The 16,605-nt window shown below is 37.7% G+C and overlaps 1 protein-coding gene across 1 annotated transcript; it reads right to left on the bottom strand.

Annotated features, from left to right (window-relative positions):
- Positions 1–239: 239 nt before the first annotated feature.
- On the bottom strand, positions 240–16,234 carry LOC125414255 (uncharacterized). The gene is made up of 6 exons (XM_087900962.1): positions 16,044–16,234; positions 12,870–12,879; positions 2,873–2,999; positions 2,602–2,662; positions 623–945; positions 240–553 (listed from the first exon to the last, which is right to left on the bottom strand). Exons 1-6 carry the CDS (start codon positions 16,232–16,234, stop codon positions 240–242), a joined length of 1,026 nt encoding a protein of 341 aa, XP_087757088.1.
- Positions 16,235–16,605: the final 371 nt, after the last annotated feature.

Raw genomic sequence — 16,605 nt, 5'->3', positions numbered from 1 at the left:
AGACACAGGTAGATCATTGTGCGTTCAAAGCCAGAGAAACCCAAAACTCAAAAAAAACAACAAAGCTATAACAATCAAGAATGTGAACAATATTTAAGATAAATATTTAGAAAAATATTTAGAAAAAATACACATTGAGTTTGTAATGCAATGTTCACACAAAGGACCCTGTGCTTTGGATGAGGAACAGGATACGCTCTTGGAAAGTGGAGGAATGTCTACTAAATTAGACTACTAGACTAGGGTTTCTCTCCAGTATGGGTTCTTTCATGATTTTGAAGATGAATGTGTTTTGCAAAGGCTTTACCACACTGATGACATTCATAGGGTTTCTCTCCAGTATGGGTTCTTTCATGACATTTAAGATGACTGTGCTGTACAAAGGCTTTACCACACTGATGACATTCATAGGGTTTCTCTCCAGTATGGATTCTTTTATGACTTTGTAGATGACTGTGACATACAAAGGCTTTACCACACTGATTACATTCATAGGGTTTCTCTCCAGTATGGGTTCTTTTATGCATTCGGAGACTACTGGGACATGCAAAGGCTTTATCACACTGATTACATTCATAGGGTTTCTCTCCAGTATGGGTTCTTTCATGACGTTTAAGAACACTGTGCTTTACAAAGGCTTTACCACATTGATGACATTCATAGGGTTTCTCTCCAGTATGGGTTCTTTCATGACATTTAAGATGACTGTGTTGTACAAAGGCTTTACCACACTGATTACATTTATAGGGTTTCTCTCCAGTATGTGTTCTTTTATGCATTCGGAGACTACTGGGATATGCAAAGGCTTTATCACACTGATTACATTCATTGGGTTTCTCTCCAGTATGGGTTCTTTCATGATTTTGAAGATGACTGTGTCGTGCAAAGGCTTTACCACACTGATGACATTCATAGGGTTTCTCTCCAGTATGTGTTCTTTTATGCCTTTGAAGATTATGGTGTTTTGCAAAGGTTTTACCACACTGATTACATTCATAGGGTTTCTCTCCAGTGTATGTCCTTTTATGCATTTGACGATGACTGTGATGTGAAAAGGCTTTACCACATTCATTTCCTTGATAGGGTTTCAATCGAGTATGGGTTCTTTCATGATTTTGAAGATGACTGTGTCGTGCAAAGGCTTTACCACACTGATTACATTCATAGGGTTTCTCTCCAGTATGTGTTCTTTTATGCCTTTGAAGATTACTGTGATTTGCAAAGGTTTTACCACACTGATAACATTCATAGGGTTTCTCTCCAGTGTATGTTCTTTTATGCATTTGAAGATTACTGTGATGTGCAAAGACTTTATCACATTCATTTCCTTCATAGGGTTTCAATTGAGTATGTGTTTTTTCATGCCTGTGAAGATGACTATAATATGCAAAGGTTTTTAACACATTGAGTATATACAGAAGTTTTCTCTTTAGTTTGATGATTTTTATGAATATGATGATAATGGTACATGTGAAAGCATTGCTACATTTAATACATTGTTGAGTATTTTTATCTATATAAATAAATTTTACAGTTTAGTCCTATTTTAAAGAAGAAACTTATGTTAAGTTTTTATCAAAAGGTTTACAATCATCATTTTCCTCTTCATTAAGGCTTGCTTTTTATCTTTGAAGATAACTGATAACATCCTTTATTACATGGTTCACATTTACAGAATCTTTTTTTCTGTATGAGAATTTTTGTGTATTTGAAGAGAACTGAAAAAAACCAGTTCTCTTCAAATACATCACTCTAATTGCATTTGTAAAGTTTCCTATACTGTGAGTGATACTATATTTGCTAAGTGAACTAGGACAAACAGAAGTATTTACACAGTCCTAGTACTCATGGTGCTTTTCTGAAATGTAAGCTTGTTGACATATTAACAATGAGACTAGAAAACCAATTACTTGTATACTTGTACATCAAATTCAACAAGTATATTCAACATGGAAACTGCTACATATCTGCAATTTGTTCTGAGAGAGAGGTATGTTAGATCTTTTCACATCCCCATGTTCATGTGGCTTGTATCCAGAGTAACATATGATATACTTAGTAAAGGAAGAATAACAAACATAAGGTTTCCACATTGACTTCACACAGTTTGGCTTTCTGTTCTCATAGATTATGGTATCTGGATTAACGCCTCTCCACAACAGCTGCCCCTTGATTTGTGACTCTAACTGTCCCCTCACTAAACTTAACACAGTCACAAGCATATGGGTTAAACTATCATTTCTATGGACTATTACTGTAATAGAGAGTTTTAGAGATAAATTTATCACCTTTTCAACATGTATATCTTTTATAATATGAATAATATGAAATAAATGCATTGACAATTTTTCAATTTTACAGTGTAGCTCTCATTGTATTATGATTCAAATGGCAATATAGATTAAGACATTGTTTCCTTGACTTTTTCTTAAAAGAATTACTTGAAATGCATTTCACCTATCTGAAATTAAGGTATAATTTTGTGAGAATTTAATCATCAATACACTTTAATATTTACACTGTTGCTTGGGTTTAAAACATATAGCACACATTACAAATTCTTCAGAGGTGCATTTGTTTCAGCTTACACAAGAAAATTACCTTTCATGTCTTCTAGAACTTTGACAATGTTCTTCAATATTATGGTCTTCCCAACTGTATCCTAAAATATAGTGCCAGAAAAGTGTATGTTACATATTAAAAATTGTAAAAAACTTAGTTACCATTTGAAGCAAACCTTACAATCATGCCTGATTTATTTACCCCATTCTTCTTTCTCATATTACAAAAGAGAATCATATAACAAAAGAGCATCATTAACCAATGAATAATTGTCCCCTTATTTGAAACATGAAAGATAATTCAGTCTTACCTATAGTAGTGAGGTTTCTGTATGTCTCTACCATCACATCTTTGTAAAGACTCTTCTGGGAAGGATCCAGCAAAGTCCATTCCTCCCAAGTGAAGTCAATATGCACGTCATCATAGGTCACTGCATTCTAAAATATCCCATACATGTGTACAACCGAAAGTATGATTTTGACAGCATTGTAAATGTATACTTCTTTGACAGTATAGTCATATATTTCTGGTGCTTCCCATACTTATTCCATGACATAGACATCATAATTCAATCACCAAGTCACTTTAGAAGCAAACTGAATAGGAGGTTCACCTCTGTCATTTCTGAACCCTTGGAATGGGATATCACCTTGCAAGAGAAATGCCTACTAACCAACAATGAAAGATACATAAACAGGTCAACAGTACAGAGTACAGATAAGAGAAATTGTATGAATGATTAATTCCTAACTACAAAAAGAAAAATAAGATGAAAAAGCTAGATGCATTGAATCATGACTCTAATCCTTGCACTCAGAAGGCAGAGGTATGTATATCTGTCTCTGAGTTGCATATCAGCCTAGTCCATGCAATCACTTCTAGGGCTGCCAGAAATACATGTTAAATACCCATTTTTCATGAAAAAAATAAATCAAGCAAACATAAAAGTTATGAGAAATAGCTCATAGGTTTTTGCTGATGTTTCTAGAAAGAGTTATGCATCCCCCTTCAACTCTTTATTTATCTACCGGAAACCTGAAGTGCCCAAATTTAAACTGCAACATAAATAAGATTTTACTAAAAGGCACTGTGTGTTTAAAAGTTACAAATTGACAAATAAAAACAATAGAAATTAATATGCTGATTACAAATAATCAACACAAAGCAGGAAAGATGTGTCAACAGTAAAGAGTCCTCCTGGTCTTGCATACAGGTGGGCTCAAGGACTTACCTGAGGGATTATAACTATCCATTATTCCAAGTTCAAGGTTTCTAGTACCATATTTTGATCAATGTAAGGATCAAGTACTCACATCATACATATCCATGCATACAGGTAAAATACTCTTTTTAAAATAAAAATTCAAAACAAACAAAACAGGCAGGAAGGTTATGTACCTGCAATCCAATGACTTATAAGGCACAGGCAGTATTGATGTCATAAATGCATGCCATCCTGGGAAACATAATGATACGCTTTGCCAAATTTTAAAATTCAAGATATGGATGAAGTTCAGTATAACAGCATATGCTTGATAGGAACAAAACCATCAAAAAAAAAATAAAAACAAAAAAAGCCAAAAATGCTGGCCCACCTTTAATCCCAGCACTTGGGAGTCAGAGTCAGAGGTTCTCTGATTTTGAATCAGCCTTGTATATAGAGCAACTTTCAAGACAGCAAGGGCTACACAGACAAACCTTGTCTTCAAAAATAAACAAACAAAAATATAAACAGTAGGCTACCAAACCAGTTTAGAAACAAATAGCAGTTAATTCTACTAAATATTAAGTGAATTAGTGATAGAGTTTATGATGGTGGGGAAGTTATGACAGTAAAACAAGAAAACTGACTGATTAGTTTCAACCACAACACAGTAGGCACAGAGAACAGGATTGTGGGTTGAGGCTATAAAAACTCATATTGTGGGATTCCCTTCTGTATGTTGTGATTATCATTGGTTAATAAACAAACTGCTTTGGGCCTATACCAGAATTATAGGACAGAACTTAGGTAGGTAGGGAAAATTAAACTGAATTTTAGGATTGGGAGGAAGAAGGCAGAGTCACAGAGAAGTCATGTAGCCCCACTGGAGAAAAATGCTGAGAACTTTACCTGGTAAGCCACAGCCACATGGCAATACACAGATTAATAGAAATTGATTGAATTTACATTTAAGAGTTAGCCAATAAGAAGCTAAAGCTAATGGGTTAAGCAGTGATTTAATTAATACAATTTCTGTGATTATTTTTGGGCTGAGCAGCTGGGAGCTAACAAGCAGTTGCCCACAACAAACTGGTGCCCATGTGACCAACTAAAATCCACTTAAAATCTTAGAGAGCTTGGAAAGAAATTCTAGACATTAAAAAATGAAGTTCAGCCACATTTATTTCCCCAAATGGGCTTTGCAATAAAAACAAAAATAAAAATGCATTTAGTCTAAGTACAATGATCCTTATAATCTATAGCAACCCAAACATAGCAAATGTCCTTAGTCTTTTCTGATACTTAAGACAATCTCTTGAATGTCACATGTTGTAAAATAAAAAAAATTAAATACTTACAACATATAATGGCACAGGACATATTCCCATTCATAAAAGTAGGAATATGACTGTGTTACAGCTCCCAACTTAGGCAGACCCATGTGTATGTCACACCAGTCAGAAGAACAGATAGGCAAACCACTAGCCCATGAAATTTCCACACTCCCTACATTCACACAGACACAATCCTCCAGCAACCCTATAGCTGCTACCAACAAAACCATGTACCCACCTATATATCAGATGCATAGCCTCTGCCCAAGAGCAGGCCACATCAGCCAAAAAAAAAGGTAGGAAAACTGAGGTGAAGTGCCACATCAACTCCAGTGTCATCTGTGTGACATGACATATGTCATTATGCCGGACAGGAGCTATGTGTCCCATGAAACTAGACTTCCTGGAGGTCAATGGCAGACAGCCCAGTATTAGCCACTGCTGAGGCATAGACGGGTTTCTCGATTAGGTGGCTATGAGACATATGGGCTTTGCACAATCTCTTTTATAATAATGATATTCTATACATCTACAAGACAAGGATTATCTCTTCAGGAACAGCTCTGGAATAGGAAAGCACGGTATGGGAATGTATAAGACTACAGCAGAACCTTGCTCATACCTGATGAGCAAGGGAATTGATGGGTTAATGTTGATGAACAAAGTGTATTATATTATACTTTGAACTTTATGGATAGGCTTGCTAGATCCCAACCCCCATGGTGTCTGCTGCATAAGAAGGTACTAAAAAGGTGCAACAGGTGCAGAGAACTGATTAGGCATATTTGGTCACTAGATAAAGAAAGGGTTAGAAAGAGGAAGGGCCATGATAGTGATAATAAGATAGAAACTTTCTATTCATAAGATGAAACCACTTGTCTGAGGTTTACATTCCCAAGGACAAGATTTTCTCTTCTAAGGATGTTTTATGTCTAACACCTGTTCCTCATAATATGTTTTTCTTAAATATCGCTGATGAGACTAAAAAAGGCTTTCATACTGTGCCAACTGATGATACATGACCTTCTGATTTGTTCTTTGTTTGAATACTATATAGTGAAAACATGAATTCAGTAAAATCGCAGCAGATTCCAAGCACTCTCTTGTGTGTTGTGTCTGTCTGTCATTCGTCAAACTTGTGCCTTCCTGTGTACCAAGACCCTGCTTTTCCCATGGTCTGGGTGGCTCCCCTGAGCTGGTCCATGGCAGTGAAGACTCTCTGCTGGACCAAAAGCTATGCCAGTCACGAGAAATTCACATAGGGCTTGGTTAGATGCAGTCTTACACTTGAAGCATGTTCCTAGGCTTCAAATGCACAGCCAGGCTCTTCCCTTTAATGGTGCTAAAACCCTTGATGATCTCTGTACTTTTCTCACCACTAGACTGCCATATGAAACTACCTAGTACTCTTTTTATTAACAAAACAGACTTTTCTAATGAGGAATGTCCTTCTGAATGCTGTGTATATATGTTGCTTTTATTGATTGATGAATAAAGCTGTTTGGCCTATGACAGGGCAGAATATAGCTAGCTGGAAAATCCAAACAGATACAGAGAGAAAGAAGGTGAAGTCAAGGAGACTCCAAGAGCCACAAGAAGAACAAGATGTGAGGTAACAAGTCATGAATCATATAACAAAGTAAATATATACAAAATATGGGTTAATTTAAATGTAAGAGCTACCCAGTAACAGTCTGAGTCATTTGCCAAATATTTATATTTAATATAAGCCTCTGAATGGTTATTTGGGAGCTGACAGATGGGAGAGAAACTTGCAGCTACACTTGTCATCTCTTTCTTCTTGTTTTTTTTCACTGTAGACCTGAATGAGTCATCAGTAATAACCATTCAGTAGAAGCAGTATTTTGAACAGGAAATCAGTTTATTCCTTTGTAATTCTGTCTATGCACTTTCTCAGGACATAGAGAGAATAAGAAAGATTAGGACAAAAATATCACACAAATGATCTCTAGATAAATTTTTCATGAAGTCTTCTAAACATCTGTGCTTATGTACCAAGCTAAGATCACCTGATGGGACCACAAGGAATGAAGCCAGATTGGGCTAGAAAGGCCACAGCAAGACAAGGCTGTGACTGTTTTATTGAGGACACTCAGACTTTTTATTTATCAAAAATAGAAGATAATGGCAATTTCTAGGATTGATACAGTTGTAGCTTCCAGGATGATTTGGGATTTCCCTCTGTAAGCTGTGAATATGTTTTATTCACATTGGTTAATACAAAAAATAAAACTGCTTTGGGATTATGGCAGCACATATTAGAGCAAGGTGGGAATCCCAAGCAATGATAGAGGTGAAAAGAAAGGAGAGTCAGGGAGACACCATGTAGCTGCCAAAGGAGACAGACACTGGATGGAACCTTACTGGTAGGCCACAACCATTGGCAATACACAGATTAATAGAAATGGGTTAATTTAAGATGTAAGTGTTACTTAGTAAGAAGCCAAAGCTATTGACCAAGCAATATTGTAATAAATATAGTTTCTGTATAATTATTTCTGGGTAGCCAGGAAACAAATGAACAGTTTGCCAACAAAATGGTGTCAAAATAAGGCAACTACATCAACATAAAACCTGAAAGAGTTTTTTAAAATCTAGACATGAAAGAATAGAGTTAAGCAAGACTTCTTGGTAGCCATATTTTTCTAGATGGACTTTGTTAGCTGGCAGCAAGCAAAGGTGCCACAGCTCCTATAAGAGAAGTCTTCCTGACTCAGCATTGGTAACAAGGGATGCACAGGTTCTTTAGGGAAGGGCTTCCTGGTTTGTAATGGCACAAATATCTCTGACTCTTTTGGGAGGTACTGCTGTGTGTGGTCTATTGACACAAATTTAAGGTCAATTTTGTTAAATGAATCTCTGCTCATGTGTAAGGTATTATATTTGTTCAGTTCATTTAAAGATGCAATGTATACTTAAATACAAATTAACAGATAGTCATTTATAATAGTTAAACTTGTAGTCATGTTAGGCTTTCTAGATGTACAGAGATATATTTCATATGGATAGATATTCTTCAAATCTTTCAAAGACATACAGAGTATGCCATTTTAAATGTTTTAAAAAACTTAGGCCTTTTCATGACAGTGAGACATGTATCCTTCTGGTAGCACTAATTATTTCAGAGAGGTTGTTGGGCATTGAAGGAACTAATTATGGAATTTGCCTTCAATGTAACAAGGCTAGCCATTTGGGCAAGAAACTGCTCTTGCCTGGATTGCTTGATGGTATGCTTGATGGTATGTATAAACTGGACATGCAGGACCTACAAAAAATGACTGCTAAAGTTGCCTAAAGAAGGTGAGACAGTACCTGTTTCATGAAAAAGTCTGCTAGACATTCTTCAGGACACAGAAAAAAGGTGTCTGAGAAACTGCCAATATAGGTGGAACTGTCTTTAAATTTTTCTGCTTCATGGAAAAGTCTGACACACTATGGGCCTGTAAACTGGAGATGGATGCCCAAATGTTACAGAAGAATGTTGGGTGACTGTCCAGAGAGCAAGATGCCTTTGTCAATAAAAGAGTTTTGGAAGTGCTTATAATTACTTAGGTAAAATATATCCCCTTCTGGAGTTTTGCTGGAGTTGAAGAAAGACAGTTTTATAATTATAAAAGATAGATTAGATATAAAACTTTAGACTCACAAAGATAGAATAGATGATGGAGTATTTTCTTTATTTGCCAAATTAAATTGACTAAATATTGTAACAATAATTCTTGCTTGATAATTGTTTTATTATATGTAATCTTGCTATATCAAAGTTAAAGCCTTTTTATTTCAACAAAAAAGGGGAGGTGTTGTGTGATTCCCCTCTGTATGCTATGAATATGTTTTATTCCCATTGGTTAATAAATAAACTGCTTTGTGCCTACGGCAGCACAGAATAGAACAGGGTGGGAATTCCAAGCAGAGAGAGAGGAAAAAAGAAGGTAGAGTCAGGGAGATGCCATGTAGCCACTGAAGGAGACAGATGCTGGACAGAAACTTACTGTTAGACAACAGCCATGTGGCGATACACAGATTAATAAAAAGGGGTTAATTTAAGATGTAAAAGTTACTAAATAAGAAGCCTAAGCAATTGGATATGCAGTCTTATAATTAATACAATTTCTGTATAATTATTACAAGTCTGGGCAGTGGGAAAATGACCAAGCACCCTCTGTCTATACCAGGATATATTGAAGTTTGCAAGCTTACAGCATATACAAGATTAATATCTAAGTTCAATTGTCCTGTTAAGCTTTCATGATTCCTTGACTATTAAGGGATCATAAAGAGATGCACAAATCAGCCTGAATGCCTCACTGCCTGAGGGAATGCAACAGTCTGTCAGGAACTGGGGGGGGTATATTGTGACCCAGGAACCATGGACTTTAACCTGAAATACCTATGACAGGGGTCTCTCAAGGCAGTTAGGTCAGGCCAACTCCATGGTTACTGCCCTCTAAAATCCTATGACCTTGATCTCCATTGTCCATAAGTAATATGAACATTCCCATCTTCGAGGTACTGAAAGAACAGCCAATTAAGTTCTTTGTCCAGCTTTCTATAGATTTTGAGAGTCAACAATCCCATGTCCTTTGCAGCAACAAAATCCCCTTTGAGTCCCATTTTTGTTCCAACTTTCTTCTCTGTTGCTGTTATTAAATTATGCAATCAAAAGCAACTCAGGTAATGAACATGCTTATTTGATTGTTAACCCTATTTTACAATTCCTCGGACAGATACTCAAGCTATTAACTAAAGGCAAAATATTTGGAACCATTGTTTTCTGGCTTTGTCACTGACTTGTACCCAACTGGCTCTCCTATCTATCCCAAGGTTGCATGTTCAGAGATATTGCCAACTCAGTGAAAGAGCCTTCCTATATCAATCAAAATCAATACTCTCTCTCAGATACCTTAATCAGGTATTCTGATCTAGGCAAACTCTCAATTGGTATTGTTCTCAGATTACTCTAAGCTATGTCATGCTGATAGCTGAGGCTAATTAGAAGAAAAAGACAATAATATACAAGAAGGTTTTAAAGATCCAAAGGCAATGTACTAATAATACCAATCACTTAAGCAGTGAAAAACAAATGAAGATAGATATGCCAGGAAATGGAAAGAGGCAAACATCTAAGATAAAGAAGAGAAAATTAAAACTGTCTCTCCACAGAAACTTCACAAACCAACAAAAACTCAAGGAACTCATAACGTGAGAAATCTGAATACAAAATTGGTGAGACCATTATTTTCCAGAAAATAAACAATATACTTAGATAACAATGAATAAAATCAACAACATAGATGGGTAACACTGACAAAGGCCTATTATGCTTCTTTAAATAAAAACTATAAGATCATAACCAAAATCAAGCTCTCAGAAATCACTGACCAGCACTCATCCTATATATTTCAGTTCTTTATCCTTTACCAATAATAGAAAATGACTTGGGTAAGGAGGGCTATTCTACCAAAATTGGAGAGATTCACTTGAAACCGTCTCATGCTTTAACTTCATGGAAAATAGTTTTGACTATTAAAAAAAATCATTATCTTAAAATAAAGAAAAGTATGTCTGTTAGGATCACTTAGACACCACTTTGCTCCCCCTGATTGATGATTGCCTGTAAGTCTGCAATCAGAGTGAGGAAAGGAAAACATTTTAAAGCAAAATGCAAGATAACAGATTTTTAAAGAATCAGTGCACACCTAAAGCAACTTGTTTTACTCTAATTGCTTTATAAGTCACAAGCACTTTTGAAAACAAGTTGATTGCTATTTTTTGCATATGTTTGTGCAAGAGTGAGACTTCCATATGTATACAAGTAACACAAAAAAGAGGGGTTCAGATGCCCTGGATCTGAAATGGTAGCGTTAAGAGCCTCACAATTTGAGTGTAGGTATCTGAACTCAGGTCACTCCAAAAATGAATATGTTCTGAGCCACCTGCCAGCATCCATAATACTTTTTATCCAATAAACCAAAAGTCTCTCACAGATTAACAAGAGCAATAAAACCTAAATAAAGAAGTAAATAAATGAACCTTGGAAACATGATGCATCAAAATTAAAATGATGTATATGGTAAATTTGCACCAGAAATGAAACAGTACAATGACAATTCCCAACAATTTATAACAGGAAAGCTGCTTACAAAGCTACATTCATATTAAAAGCACACAGAGTAATCAATAGGATTATGAAAAAATAGTACACAAACATAATGACTTCTTTCTGGGTGGTGGTGGCACACACCTTTAATCCCAGCACTCAGGAGGCAAAGACAGGAGTATCTCTGTGAGTGTAAAGCCAGCCTGGTCTACAGAGCAAGTTCCAGGACAGGTTCCAAAGTCACAGAGAGACTCTGTCTCAGGGAATAAAAATAACCACAAAGCTGATCAATCAAGAATGTGTATGATATTTGGTAAAGAATAAAGAGAATGGAGCGAAAAAGCCGAGAACAAAGGCAGGAAAATATAGTCAGCTATTAATCAAAAGGTCAAAAGAAACTTAGTCAGGAAATGTGTGATCTTGACCAATATTATACAGATACCTATGATTCTATGTGTATAGAAATTAAATAAAAAAAGACTTCACAATTTTCACAAAATTACCTCAAAGTGACCCTGAACCTGTTGTTTCTAACCCTCCAGCTACTGTTATTTCTTCCAGAAAGGCCCCATTCTAGAGCCCTCTCTGCAAAAAGAAATGATCTACTGCTATGGTTCTGCAGCCCCTTAGACCTCCTTGTGTTTTCAGGTAAACCCAGCCCAACTGATGCCCAATTCCAAAACATTATAGAATAATTTCTGCTTATGGTCACATGGATCATAGCACAAGATATAGATTCTACTCTATCTACCTGCCCAACACCATGCACACCTAAGAAACTTCTGCAGCTCAGAAACTGCCTTTATCCCCTGGAACTAAACATCAATGGATCACACCATTGCAGTTGGTGGTAGCAGAAAGTTAAAAACACTTTAATCATGCATTGCTAAGTCAACATCACTGTAGTACTACCAGCTTTTAAACTATCTGAAACATTTATAAGACAACTTGAAAGTAGACTGCAATATTTAGAACTTCTAGAAACCAGATTAGCAGTTTTCAAATCTGTCTTCCCACTGCACACCAAAAGCATGACTCTTTATACGCTGGACAGTGATATTACAAGCATAATATCCTACCATGCTAGGGCTGCAGAGTCTCCCTCTTCTCCAGGAAATCCATACATAGGGAGGCTCAGAGGACAAGAACCACTGCCCAGGTCATTACATAGACCACAGAACCACAGCCTGGCTCATGGTCCATCCAAATCCCAGCAGAAATGACAGCTCAACAGACCTCTGAACACCCTACACTCACTATGGCATAGCTTGTGGTCTTCCTAACAACTCATTACAACAAAAGTAGAGAAGAATCCTGGGAAAAGACCTGCAAGCCACCTGCCACTATTATTGCTGATTGCTAAGACTTTGCAGAGTCACTCATTGGCTAAGGCCACCCTGTTGGGCCTAAGAATATTATCAGCTCCCCTACTGGGTGGTCAGAGATCTAATGACTCAGCCAGCACAGTACTTCCTGTTCTGCCTTTCCAGCCCAGAAGATAGAGCCCTAGTCTAGAAAGTTATTATTTTAGTAGACATTGCTCCACTTTCCAAGAGCATATCCTGTTCCTCATCCAAACACAGGGTCCTTTGTGTGTACATTCCATTACAAACTCAATGTGCAGTGTAGCCAACCCATTGCCTCATACCTGGGAAATCCTGTAGCCAAACACAGGTCACATTCACAACTGTTGTTAAAGAAAAACAAGCCATGAATTAGAAGATAATAAGGGGTTACAGTAAGGCTTGAGGACAAGAAAGAGAATGGGGATATGATATAGTTATAATCTCAAAAAACTATTTTGAAAAGTTGAAACAGGATTTATGGCAATGTGCTTCAGGAACAAAGGATTTATACTAGAGCACATCAAAGATTTCTCAAACCTTTTATCTCAGGGTATATATTTAAAACCAGTAAAATAACAGTCCTGTTAGGCAGGGCCACATTTTAATCAGATCTATTTTGGTTGAACTACTGTAACTATAGCAATTTGGATTCATGATAAGTTCAGTTCTTTATTCAGATTCTTGACTGCCTGGTCTGTGGACATCAAGAAATGACCATCGGAACATTTATGGAGTATCTAAAATTGATTAACTAGTTCCATATTGCTAATCTCAACTACTATTGAAGTAGGAAAGTTCTCAATCACTGTCCTGTCTCTCCCTTTCTGCACTATGAATCTACCAGCTTCAAGCTTGACCTATGCACTCACCCTCTTCATCTATAATCATACACTGAAAGTCAGAGAGACTGGAGGTCACTCATTAGCTGGTTTATTTTTTCCTTCCAACTGACCAGTCAAGGCCCAGTCCTGAAGAAGCTGAAGAACTACCTACCCAGCACTGGGCAGCAGAGGCAGAATTAGGTTTTCAAAGCAATTCTCAATTACATAGTGTGAGGCAACAATATTACAAGCTCATAGTCTCCCATGCCAGGATGGCAGAGCCTCCCCCATACTCAACAAAGCTCAGTGGCCAAGGGCCACTACCCAGGTCACCTCGAAGAACAATAGAACCTGTCTGACTCATGGTTCATCCCTGTCTAAGCAGCTCTGACAGCTCAGTCAACCTGCTCTTCCTGGTGTGAGGACAATAGCTCCTATATTCACCATGGCATAGTTTGTGGTTCTCCTTATAGCTCTGTACAGCAAAACAAGAGAATCCTGGAAAGAACTTGTAAACTACCTCTGGTGCTCCTGATTGCCAACCAGAGTCCCTCTAGGACCACCTAGCTGGGCTTCAACACATTATCGGTTACCCTACTGGATGAGCGGAGATCAAATGTCTCAGAAAGCAATCATCCTCCAGGTTTGTCCTTCCACACTATGGTTAGACAAGACCCTAATCTGGGAAATTTGTAGTTTAATAAAATCTTCCATTCTCCCAGAGCACTTCCTGTTCCTCCTCCAAGGCACTGGTTCCTGTGTATGATCTGTGGACTCACGAAATGGTCAGACAGGACATTTATGGAACATCTAAAATTGATCACCTCACTACTCACAGATAATGTCAACTACTGTTACAGCAGGAAAGCTTTTAACCCTCCTTCTTGCCCATCCTTTTTCTGTTGTGACTACACTGGGTTTACAGTTGGTCAGTGATCTCAATTCTTACACAGGCCCCACTTCATTTGTAAATTCACAATAAAATCTACAGAAATTTGGAGGATACTCATTCACTGATCTATTTCTCAATCACACTGACCAGTAAAGGTCCAGCCTGGTAGTAGTTGTAGGACTGTCTTTCCAGCACTGGGTAGCAGAGGCAGGATTAGATATTCATAGCAATTCTCAATTACATAGTATGACACAAGCCTGAGCTACAGGAGACATTAATCTAAACCAGCTGTTCTCAGTCTTTCTAGTACTGTGACTCTTTAATATAGTTACTCATGATGTAGTGATCTCTCCACCTATAAAATTATTTTTATTGCTACTTCATAACTATATTTTTGCTGTTATGAATTATAATGTAAATATCCATACTTTCTGGTGGTCTTAGACAAGTCCTAGTTTAGGTTCATTTGATCCTCCCAAAAGGAGTCATGGCCCACCAAGTTAAGAATCACTGCTCTAAACTGATATAAATAAATAGATGAACAAATAAACAGCACTTAAAAAATGAAATAAAATTCAAAACCTGGGATGCACTGGAAAATAGAAACAAAGAGATTATAGCAATCATGCCATTGAAGGAAATGAAATCTTAAAAAATGATAACCAATAATCGACTTCTTAAAATGATAATTGAACACTCAGTTATACTGACTTTGAAACAGAGTAGGCAATTTCCCTGGTAGGGAGAATGCCAATAATAAGAGAATGCATGACTTTGTCCCATGAAAAATGTTAGCTGTTGAGTGCTGTAAGGTGACACATAGAGTTACAGTCAGTGACCTGTGTCTCAAACATTTGAGCTGACTTTACTGTGTCAACCAGGACTGAACATATCTGCATGGAAGAGTTCACTAATTGGAAACTGAATACTTAGTAGTTCAAGCTCTCATCCCTAAACTGTACACCTACTGGTGCCTGTTTTCATTCACATGGAAGGAATTAATGTATAGTGGGAAATTACACAGAAAGTCATACACTGTGCCCTATCAGGTCCTTCTTTGTAATGAATACCCCTGCAGCTCACGGCCTTAAACTTCATTCTAAGACGTAGCTATTGTCCAGTGTGTTTACCTCCACAAGCATATACAGTACACCCTTCCTACTTTTCTGGTCTGAAGGGAGAAGCCATGCTCCACATGCAAATTCTTTGTTACTGCAATGTACAGTCCCACTGTAGGACTAAAACTGGTAATTTTAGAGCTCTGTGGTCAGCATACTTGTAATCCAAAAATTTATGATGGTTAGTCAACAGAATAGCCCCTGTGGGGCTACAGACAGGATTCAAGTCCACCTCAATCAGCACAGGGGACACTGAGTTACAACTGCTTTCCTAAGAGCTGAAAAATGCAGCTATTCTAGAATTATACTCTCCTGGCACACAAGGTTGTGACCTCATAATGGCCCCCAAGCAGCAGGTCAGAGGCCTTTGATGGGGAAGTGGGTCTTCTGGCTGGCTGTAAATCATGGTTGTCTCATTTGTTACAGGAATGTACCTTAATGACTGATTAATCCTGGTGAACAATCATTTGCATCTCATGATACTAATCTCTAACAGGCATGGTGTGCATACTACTCATCACTGGATATTTGGGATGCAGCCCTCTCTCACTTAAATTTTACTTTGTGTGATTTAATGTCTCCTAAGAACCGGTAAATCCTTATACCATTAATTTTATTATCAACTATACTCTTCTACTCACTCACCATGGTGCAGCTGCCAAAGTGACACGCTCTCTGCCCACACGAGAGTCACAGGGCATTTGAGAGCTGAACCGGATAGGAAGTCGGGCTACCGGAAGAACCCTCCCATCTGACTGGTGGGTATGCTGGAGGCTCTGATTGGCTGGTGAGGTCTGAGTGACGGGACCAGGTGAGCAGAAGGGACTCAGCACCATGGTCCAGCCCTGGCTTCTAATCTAATCTAATCTAGTAGTGGAGCTCTACTCTACACAGGAGAAACTGTTTACAAGCCACACGAAATTAACTACAGAAAGATCCCAAACCTAAATGTTAAAAGCGCAGAACTTCTGAAGACCCAGGAGACACCAGGAGTCTCCTTGTTTGGCGAATGTGGTGATATCTCTCCACATGCAACGAATAAGCACGAAAGACACCACCATCTGCGGCTTCCGACGCTCTGCTCTGTGCAGACACAGCCCGGGAAGTGCAGTGAGTCAGAGGCTGCCAGCAGAGTTCCAAGTTTAGGACTACTGAAGCAGGAAGACGCTAAACTCTGTCTGCTGGCTCCCACCCAACCAGTGGAGGA

This window comes from Myodes glareolus, chromosome 23, assembly GCF_982192425.1.
Source record: "Myodes glareolus chromosome 23, mMyoGla1.1, whole genome shotgun sequence".
Taxonomy (NCBI): domain Eukaryota; kingdom Metazoa; phylum Chordata; class Mammalia; order Rodentia; family Cricetidae; genus Myodes; species Myodes glareolus.
This window is presented reverse-complemented; position numbering and strand designations above follow the sequence as displayed.